At 39.2% G+C, this 10266-nt stretch overlaps 2 protein-coding genes across 4 annotated transcripts in view; one reads left to right on the top strand and one right to left on the bottom strand.

Moving 5' to 3' along the window:
* wrap73 (WD repeat containing, antisense to TP73) overlaps positions 1 to 3693 on the top strand; it is a 17940-nt gene extending 14247 nt beyond the window's left edge. Inside the window, exons 6-13 of the mRNA XM_015015934.1 lie at positions 883 to 986; positions 1180 to 1266; positions 1934 to 2068; positions 2156 to 2233; positions 2314 to 2416; positions 2534 to 2659; positions 2868 to 3059; positions 3272 to 3693. Of these exons, the coding sequence (XP_014871420.1) occupies positions 883 to 986; positions 1180 to 1266; positions 1934 to 2068; positions 2156 to 2233; positions 2314 to 2416; positions 2534 to 2659; positions 2868 to 3059; positions 3272 to 3384 (938 nt within the window). The 3' untranslated portion in view covers positions 3385 to 3693. The remainder of the gene's footprint in view (positions 1 to 882; positions 987 to 1179; positions 1267 to 1933; positions 2069 to 2155; positions 2234 to 2313; positions 2417 to 2533; positions 2660 to 2867; positions 3060 to 3271) is intronic.
* Positions 3694 to 4059: 366 nt separating this feature from the next.
* tprg1l (tumor protein p63 regulated 1-like) overlaps positions 4060 to 10266 on the bottom strand; it is an 8880-nt gene continuing 2673 nt past the window's right edge. Inside the window, exons 2-7 of one of the 3 annotated variants that reach the window (XM_015015938.1) lie at positions 9236 to 9382; positions 8955 to 9046; positions 8787 to 8837; positions 8582 to 8707; positions 6793 to 6946; positions 4060 to 6301 (exon numbers count right to left, since the gene is read on the bottom strand). In XM_015015938.1, the coding sequence (XP_014871424.1) occupies positions 6107 to 6301; positions 6793 to 6946; positions 8582 to 8707; positions 8787 to 8837; positions 8955 to 9046; positions 9236 to 9382 (765 nt within the window). In that variant the 3' untranslated portion in view covers positions 4060 to 6106. Of the gene's footprint in view, positions 6302 to 6792; positions 6947 to 8581; positions 8708 to 8786; positions 8838 to 8954; positions 9047 to 9235; positions 9685 to 10266 lie in introns of those variants that run through there. The other 2 variants (XM_015015937.1, XM_015015939.1) reach the window with 2 other exon arrangements.

Raw genomic sequence — 10266 nt, 5'->3', positions numbered from 1 at the left:
TCATTTTTTAGATATCTATATAGATTGTGTACACCAGTGGTTCCCAAACTTTTTCTTCTGCGCCGCCCCCAGTGGTTTCCAAACATTTTCTGCGCCCCCCCTATGGATTACAAATGGCTGTCTGGTTGAAACGACGCGTGTGACTTTTTTGGGGACAAAATGAATGTACGTAGCTGAAAATAGACACCAACATCGGTAGCCTACTTGTTAAGCTTAAGGTTCTGTATTGATATTAGCTAGTCATTATTACCTGCATCCAACAGCTTTACTCAACTCAGTCGGTTAGTTTGGAGGGAAAAAATGTGAAAAGTTCTTGGCGTTTTGCTGGTTTGCTGCCGTGATTCTAACACAAACCTACGTAGCTCCGCCCAGCAGCAGGTCTCCTCCAGCGCGAGCGTCGTAGCGCTCATGTTGCGTTTAAAGGCGGCTCGGAAAAACAGTTTACATGTTAACAACGGATTAAACAGTTTTAACTGCTGATAAAAGTGACAGAGGACACAAATATGGGAAGTGTGGAAGCATCTACTGTATCAAAGTGACATAGGAATAACAGAGAGTTGGCCATTCTAAGGTAAAAACCCAGCACATACAGTGTTCATGTTTTTTTTTTTTTTTCATCCAGACGGCTTCCCGCGCCCCCCCTGCAATGACACGGCGCCCCTCCTAGGGGGCGCGCCCCACAGTTTGGGAACCTCTGGTTTAGGAGTTCACAGATTGCAATTTTCTGGCCGATCACCAATCTTTAGAAAGTATGACCTGCCAATACGGTTTTTATTTTATTTTTTTGTATGAAATGTTGCTAAATATAGGTATTGTTGTACCATTTTAAGCAGACAATAAGAACATCTACAAAATCTGGTCTTGTTGCTCTGTCACCCACAGGAATAGACTTCAGCAGAGATGGATGCTATATGGCTTTAGCCGAGCGCCGTGATTGCAAAGACTATGTTAGTATATTTGTATGTGACGACTGGCATTTACTCAGGGTAAGTAGGACACCGCTTTGCTTTTTAAAATTTTTAAATTATTATTTTTTAAATAGTTGATTCCATCTTTGCATAATCAACTTTGTTCATTTATATTTTGTCAGAATGTCTTAAATTGTTATTTTGTGTTTATTATTTTCAAATTGTGTTTGTATTATATATTTAATTCATTTTTTTTTTACTTATTTCACAGCATTTTGAGACTGAAACTCAGGACCTTGCAGGATTGGAGTGGTCTCCTAATGGATGTGTGCTAGCGGTGTGGGACAGCTGTCTAGAGGTCTGCTCCTTTAAGATTCAACAACTGAAATAAACTAACTGTACTAATGGCAAATATAGATATGAACCATACTTGCCTCAATGCACTAAAAAAGCAAAAGCTACCGGATGTTTCTTAAAGCTGCTGATTGTGCTCATTGAAGTTAGACTTGTCTGTCTTCCACTTTTCCCAGTGAGCAATTTTTTATTGAAACCAAAACCTGAACACACTGTTGATTTGATCTTGTGTCTGTGTTAACTTATACTTTATTTAGCCTATTATATCATCTTTAATTCTGCCAGTTTTGAGCACTTTTGTGTAGATCAGACATATTCAACATTGTTTACATTTTATTATTTTATATACTTACTGTAAATGACTAAATTAGCTGTTAGAAAAAGAAACAAATTGTTTTTCTTTATTTAAAACATACTCCATAAAGGTATTCTAAAAATAAAAAGCTGTTACTGATAGACATAGTGATGGAGAAATCATCTTATTGAAATTTGTTAGAAGTCCAGTGAATTGTAGATTAATTTTGTAATGACTCTGGCTTTAAACATTGCTTTTCTTTTAGAAAATGAGGCCAATCTAAGTACCACCTGCTTCATTCTTTTCAGATCTTGAAGCTGCATAAAAATGCCAAACAGTTGCTTCAATACCTTAGTTTATTGTTTATTCTCCACAGTATAAGGTTTTGCTATATTCCTTGGATGGCCGGTTGCTGTCGACCTACTGTGCCTATGAGTGGTCCCTCGGTGTGAAGTCTGTGTCCTGGAGCCCCAGCAGCCAGTTCCTGGCTATAGGCAGTTATGATGAGAAAGTACAGTTTGTTAGAAAGTGTCAACATTTTATATGCACCAATGGTCACTATTTGTAGATTTCTTACTGTGTTTCTTATATTTGTCAGGTGCGCATCCTCAATCATATCACGTGGAAGAAAATCATACAGTTTGAGCATCCTGCAACCATTGACAACACGAAAGCTGTGAGCATTGACGATGAAATTAAAATACTTTGTAGTTTATTTTTCTAATCAAGCTTATTTGCTACATCCTATGTCCTTAGATTGTGTATAAGGAAGTGGACAGAAGACCAGCAGTGGTCAGTGATGAGCTGTCACTACACAACATCACAATGGGCTCCACGCTTTTCAGCACCCAGAGCAAGTGTATGTCAGCAATACTCATTTATAACAAAACAATATTTTATTAAAAAAAAACAATAATAATCCCAATTGAAGTATCCTAGTTTGTTTACAAAATCAGAGTTGTTTTTCCTCATCCAGATGAGATCTGCCCCCTGCCTGTCCAAATTCCTGTGGTCAAGCCAGAGCCAGACAGAGCTAATCCCAAAATAGGTGTGTCTGTTCTGGCATTCAGCTCAGACAGTCGCTATCTTGCCACCAAAAATGGTAAGTACCGATGGCTGTTTGTTTTTTTTTTTGTTTGTTTTTTTTAACTTATCGGTGACCCCAGTAAACTGTGTGAAATGTGTTTATGGCTTCTAAATTTTTCAGTAATATATTCTTTCATACTCAACTGTTTTTCACCCTCCTGGTATTTTAACACCATTATAAACAGAGTGGCTGTGAAAGTTTATGAGCATTTCTGTCTCTGTAGACAACATGGCCACTGCCGTTTGGGTGTGGGACATGCAGAAGATGAGCCTGGATACTGTGCTGGAGCACACATCCGCTGTACGCTGCGTTATGTGGGACCCCCGTCGGCCCCGACTGGCCCTGTGTACCGGCAACAGCAAACTTTATCTTTGGTCTCCAGGAGGCTGCGTTTCTGTTCAGGTCCCTGCTGAAGGTATCGATATTTAAACTGTGACTTTATTGGTTAAAATTTCCAACATTTTGGGTTAGCTGTTAGCTTGGGCTATGTGTGGAATAAGACATCCTCTATAAACCTTGCAAATACTATTATTTTCAGAGCTTACTGTTATCTTTGACAAAAGCTTTTCTCTTTTTTTTGTACGTGTTTAGTGATCAGTTACTCCTCCATGTTTTTTTGTCTTTCAGGTAGTTTTCAAGTCCAGTCCCTAAAGTGGCACTGCAGTGGTGACTCTGTGATCCTGCTTGGGAAAGACCAGCTGTGTTTGTGCTATATGGACACTGACTACGAAGAAAAGTAAAAGTCACAACATTTACTCCAGAGTTAGTTCAGGTCTAATTTTGTACTTGAAGATCAGTGGAAGCACTCCTGGATATCTAATATATCTGGATTATAGCAGCTTACAAACCAAAAAATGTTGAAAACCTGATGACATTCCTACTCCTTCAGAAAAAAACAACTTTTTAAACTAAAAGATACTAGTTTAAAAACTAGTGCTAGTTTTTTCAGCACTAAGCCTTAGCCTTAAACTATTTATGTACATGTTTCTTTGAATGTTTGTACTTGTTCTAATTTTTTTTGAAATAAATACTTCAGTTTCTTACTTTGATGGATCTACTTTGTAAACTGTAATTTCCAATTTTATACACATAATTTCCAATTACGTGTATAAAATTAGAAATTACCTTCACATAAATAAGTTAATCATAATAGTCTTTAAGATCCAGAATGAAATTAATATTGATACATCTTTTGTAAACCCCCTTTTAAAGCATGAAGCTGTATGACCTGCACAATGAATAACCTAGCTAGTAGCAAGGACAGAAAAAATCTAAATGGTTACATGTGCAACTATGAAAGTACATCCTGTGTGGCTTAACAGGCTGGGATCATGAACTATGTTATACTAGCTCTGAAAAGGGAAGAAAGCAATACACTTCTTCTGCAACCTACAATAAGGAACCAAATAAACTGTCATTAGAAAAACAGGAACGTCTTTATTACTTCTTTTCAGTCTTGGCTGCTGAGCTGCAAACAGAGATCAAATCGAAGCCTCAAAACATTTTAACAAGACATTTCTTTTTTTAAATAAAATACTTTTCAACTGGCATACATAAGACATTTTGTATTAGCATTCATACGTTAATTTTAAAAATACAGATGAACACTTATTTACAACTAAACATAAGTTATATTGTGCAACAACAACAAAAAAATCTGTCATGCAAACTTGGCGTGCAAGGACCATGCGCAAGGACAGAAAAATGTGCTGCGAGACATCTGGTTAGGTTTGCTTGTTTTGAATTTTTTGGTTGGACAGGCATTGACCTAGATTTTTAAAAAACGAAGTTATTTGGATAAAGGAGGAACTGGCTACTCACTCTTCTCAGGCACATCTCAAAAATTCTCATTGCGGATAAAGTTTGGATTCTGTGGATTCGTCAATGTTGGTATGGAAATGTTGGCTCATTCTGGTTGAACCATATTTTCACCATTTAAGGCTTGGTGAATCGGTTAAGGTGAAAGCCGAGCCATTCAGGACGTCTCGGTAGGCAACTGATGTTTTTGGCACAAATCATTGTTAAATCTGGACCTGACGAACTGAACCAATTTTAAATCTATCCTACACTAGGCACCAGACATGATGTGTCTTTTACTGAGCATTTTTATCTTTGGTGACATTTTTTCTATTGCTCCACAACAAATGTAATTGAGTTTGCTTCACTGATACCTGGTTTTCTTAAGAATACATTTTGTTCCAATACCTGAAGTACTCTTTGCATCATGTCTGAAGAAATGCTGCTACTCTCACTTTGCCATGGGTTGACATTATTTATTTACTTTGCTAAATCTCTCAATTTTCTCCATGGTTCCTATGCAGGCTTAAAAAAGTTTAGAATTTCCTTTCGGTAATTTACAGGTCTGGGTAGCTTTAGAAATAAAATAAGAAAGGGTATGGGTCTTCAGCTTTTGAAAATGTAAAAACATTAAAACAGTTTGGTTTATTACCATATAGCCTTTAGTTTACACTTAATGCTGATCTTGGTTTTTGGCGTTGTGAGCTGAAATTTGTAGCTTTGCCTCAGGTGATAATGGTGTGCAACACTTTAGAGTTCCTAAAGATGTTGAGCATAGAAGTTTGTCAAATTACAATGAAGTGAAAAAGGACCAAACATGGTCATCTTTGGCAAATTATGTTAAAATAGAACCCAGGTTTTTTCATTGCACTACTTCAAGGCATTTTTCAACTTGCCTTCATCAAAAATGGCCAAGTTTTAATAATCTGTAGCTCAATGTTCTTTAGGAGGAAACATGGTTTACTGGAAGCAAAACAAAAAGGAACAAGATCCAAACTCCTGCATAGAACACCAGTAACAAATCCTTTCTCCTTACTCAAGAAAATTAAACATAATGAAATAAAACAACATGTAACTTTCACTGTGCGCATGTTGTTGATGTAGAAAAGCAATTTGTTTGTTAGTCTCCTTATTGTGTTTATCATATGACATAATTGGCAAATTCCCTTTTGAAATAATGCAGCCATGGAGTTCAGTACCATGTAATGCACCAAGTCTAACACAATTGTTTTAACTAACATTGTTTCATGGTTTGTTGCTGCAGATAAAAACTCAAACAAAGCCAATTCCTAATTAAACCCATTTAAGATCTGAAATGACCCCTAAGTTTCAGGAACTTACTAAATCTACAAGGAGTTTAGGAGTTTTGCAAGTTATCTTGCATACAGCATCTGCTGCAGAGAGGGGAGTGTGAGGTTGATCTGCAGATTTTTAATGGAAAGCAGTGAATAAAATAAAATGGCAGTCATTACAGCTCCAACTGTCTTTTACCTGCTGCAGCCAGACCACACGTCTCCAACACCAAATTAAGGAAGTGTGGACATGTCACGGGCTCGACTGAGACACACACACACACACACACACACAGGCAAGCTGTACTGAACCGCAGCTTCTGTCAGACAGTGCAGTTTAACAAAGACAGACGGGGACAATCCCATGAGAAACTCAGAAGCCGATTTTGCCACGCGTCATGGAGTAGCCCAGCTTCGCTTCGTTGTTGATGAAAGACATGATGCCCAGATAGGTCTCGATCAGCAGGGGTCTTTCCAAGATCAGGACGCCGTTAGCCCGGCCGGGGATGGGGTGCTCCTTGTGGGCTTTCTTCACCGCCTGTATCAGCTGGGTTTTGAAGCTGTCCAGCTGGGGAAGAGAAGAAATGCATGAAACAGGATCAAACTTGTTTGTAAACTTTTAATATACCGTTTATATCCTTATCAAAACTCAGACGAAAAGTGGATAATTCATAGTACTAAAGCGTTATAGCCAAATGAGCTTCATTTGTTGCATATAGAATATGCATGCAGAAAGGTCCAAACAAGTGCTACTGCCTTGTCAGTAAGAAGGGGAAAAAAAGCAGCTTTGAGCTAAGCTATTTATGCAGATTAAGGTGGTATGAATGAATGGCCCTTTGTTCTGGAGGATTACTAATACCACTAGAGCTCTGTTGTTTCCAGCTGGCCTGTGACTGCTGGAGCTGTTGTTGCTCAATGTGCCTCAAACAACATTTAGATCACCGATGACAACACTATGTGGTAGATTGCATTTCAGGCTGCCGTGCTTATCAAAGTGAAACTGAGGAATGCACTTGCTATGAAATCATTTGTTGGCCAGCTTAGTGAAGCAGATCATACCTGGCAGAGGGAGGCCACCTTCTCATCGGCGCGGGCCATGGGGTGCTCTGTGAAGGTGGAGTACGGCATGTCTGTGGACCAAGGGTTCCAGCGGTTGAGAAAAGAGGCTCGGGGACGTTTGTCCCACTGAACGCGAATCCCGTAGCCCTCTCTTCTGCAAAACAAGTCAGGAACAGGCCTGTCACAATAAGCAATAGCTCAATTAATTGCATGATAAATTAACGTGAACGCATTTGTCTCTTTTCTCTCTCTCTCTCTCTCTCTCTCTCTCTCTCTCTCTCTCTCTCTCTCTCTCTCTATCAAACCTGGTCTCTTCAGTCTGGTGCATTGGTCTCAACTAGACCTTTGTTTTTAAGACAAGTTTGTTTACAGAGAGACTTCATAATTTTTGTTTTTGTTGTTTTGAATGTTTAAAATGTCTCCCAGTTCTAGTGTAAAATGTTCAATAGAATTTAAAGTTTATTGATCTTTGAGTAATGTGTTCTTGCATTCTAATGCCATTATCATTATATTACTTCCAAATGGTTTCAAAACAACATTATAATTTATCGCAATAACTTCTGGGGCAATTTATCGTCCATCAAAATTTGTTATCATGACAGACCTAGTCAGGAACAATGTAACTTTTTAAGGAAATTACTTTTTTGATTTTATTTTTTTTTACCAAGCACTGCAGCATCTTTAAGTAGCTTTTATCTGTGTCTGAGTTTTCCCTTGTATTTAATGCCTGAGAGATAAAATGGTGAGACATAACATAAGCAGAGATTACGAGAAACATTATCAAACACTGTTTGTGTTGTCAGATTTTAGTTACTAGAAGGCAACCATGACATACGTATTATTTAAGGCCTTGCTCAGACGTGGAACTAACATCTGTCCTGTGTGGCTTGAATGCACCTGGATGGCGCTAAATATATGTGTTGACACATTTAAGAGGATTGAGGACGAGCTTGCATTAGTTTACCAGTCCAAACACAAACCGTACCAGACACGACAAAGACATGCCAGACGTTTTTCAGCGACAAACATTTGATAAACAGTCTTGTATTTTTAGCTACTTTTAATTTAAGGTAGTAGATGGTTAATATTTTGGCTATAATGTTGAATGTTTATGCTCATTCCCTGCAGTCCATAGAGGAGATACAAGGAATTCCTCCTACTTCAGTTTTCAAAGTAAACCACACAGCAGCATGGACAACAACATAAATAATTAATGAATCTTATTAAAAGTTTTGCATCAGTCAGTGTGCACGCGGTTTGTTTTCTTATGTTTGTGTAGATTACCAACTGTAGCTACTGTCTCCTATTCAGTTTATCTTTTCAGAACACAATCTACTTGTGTTGCTTAAGCCACGTGAAATATGGGGGGTCAAAGTTCACCCTTCAGTTTTATGCCACCGATACAGGTCAGGAGGTCATCGCAAGCTCCTAACGACTATTTGACCTACTGATATCACGATGTGGCGTGGTTATGCGTTTATTTGCACGTACAGCGAGTTAAGTAGATCTAATCAATAAGGATGACAGTCATGCTTAACGCTGTCCTCTTGTAACCGAACCAACCAAGACAAAAGTGAGAGCTAGATCTGAACCATCCAACATGAACATCCCAGGCTGTTTTGTTTTTCTCCTTTCTTTCCTACAACAACCTGGCTGGTTCGAATTCATTAATGACAAATGTTGCTTTCAAGGGAAATAACGTCACACTGTTTTTTGACCGACTGGTCTCATGCCCGTTTACTTGAAGCAAATAATACTGTCATGCTGCAAAAAAACAAAAATGACCCACTTGTTGAGAGATTTCGGTGGGAATTCAAATTCCCCCACGGAGATGGTGTCTACGGCGTTGAGGGATATCCTGACAACTTGCTGGCACAGCAGATTAATGAAGTCGTACTTGCACACTAGCAGAGACCTGCAAACAAAAAAAAAACACATTTTCTGTTTACACTTCCTAAAACCACGCAGGCAGCATGGAAAGCTTATTTACTCACTTATCGGTTATTAGAACAAGTCTCTCCTTCTCGTTGTTCCAATGGTCTACTCTGTGGAAATCCCACAAATAAACATCAGAATATGCGGATTTATGTTGGGGAAAATCGGCTGTTAGTTTCTCATCAGCTGATGATGATGATGGCAGGCCCGGCCTGATGGATACTCACTCTGCCAGCAGCCAGACGCTGAGCACCTCCCCGTCCTCGGATGGGAGCGCCACGGTCCGGATGTCGTTCACAGCCTGCTCGATGGTACCTGGCTGAGATCAGCATCACACAACAACCGCCAATCATCAGCATCACCTGCTCAGACAAACAGCATCTCTGTGACGTCCTACTGCACTGCTGTAAAAAATACTGCAGTAATATAGTACATCTTGTATCACGACAGTTTAGTGGAGCTTTCTGGCAGCTTTAAATTTAGTTATTCACATTTATATGCAGCTCACCCTGAACACGAAGTAGTCCTTGACTTTCGCTTGCATCGTGGGGTTGTGCACATGAAAAGGCGTGAGCGTTTGTAACGGGGGGCAGCAGGCCACGGAAGCTGCGTGTCCGAAGCCCCGTCCGGCGGCCTCCGGAGGCGTGAAGGCGACCTCGACCCCCTCCTCGGTCTCTGCGTGGAGGAGAACCGCAGCACCCGGGCTCTCCGGGTCCACCGTGTCGTTCAGCTGGAGCATGGCGGAGGAGACGATGTTCGCGAAGTTTTCCTGACGACTAACGCCGAATTTCACATTAGAAAATGGATTTCCGAGGACGCGGACTCTCCCATAGCGCACGAATGTTTTGATAGTCGGGGGTAACAAGGAAGCAGTTCCGGCTGGCTTCTCGTTTCATTTCCTTCCTCTTAAAGGGACATTCATCCAGCTCACTGTGGATTAATTGTGCTTTAAACCACTCTTCCCTTTTTTCAGAAACATTTTGCAGACGTACATTCCATGCAACTCATTGTCATCATTCACGTTTATTAAGTTAAGTGGTAAAATAAATATTTTCACCATTAAGAAGTAAACATTATGCCTCAAAGTATAGTTAGCTACTGATGTTTCCTTGCATGACACTGACTCGTTTTACAAGTTGTTACTTGTTTAATCTCTTGTTCGAAGTAATAGCAAATAAAAATAACCTTAACAGGTAGCAAGCTACCTTTTAAATGAGCTAATGCAGTCTAAAAATGGACTTTAGGTCATGACAAACAGCCCCCTCTAGTAGACGTTTTTGATAATTGCTACTCCTGGCCATCAACTCTAGTGCCTTCAACTTCTAACATAAAACAGGTGGTTCATGTCAATTAAACATGGTCAAAATAATAATAATAATAATAATAATAATAATAATAATAATAATAATAATAAAACAACCAGAACTATCATTGTACTGAAAACATTATGTAATGCTTGCCATTAACTCATTTCGAAACTGAATTTTATTTCTGAAGATTACCTCAAGACTTTCACCCTGCTTGCTCTGTTTTTGCTCT

The sequence above is a fragment of the Poecilia latipinna genome, unplaced genomic scaffold (genome assembly GCF_001443285.1).
Source record: "Poecilia latipinna isolate Pla-1442-1.1 unplaced genomic scaffold, P_latipinna-1.0 Scaffold1967, whole genome shotgun sequence".
Classification (NCBI taxonomy): domain Eukaryota; kingdom Metazoa; phylum Chordata; class Actinopteri; order Cyprinodontiformes; family Poeciliidae; genus Poecilia; species Poecilia latipinna.
Note: the sequence above shows the minus strand (reverse complement) of the source record. Positions and strands in the feature narration are given on the sequence as shown.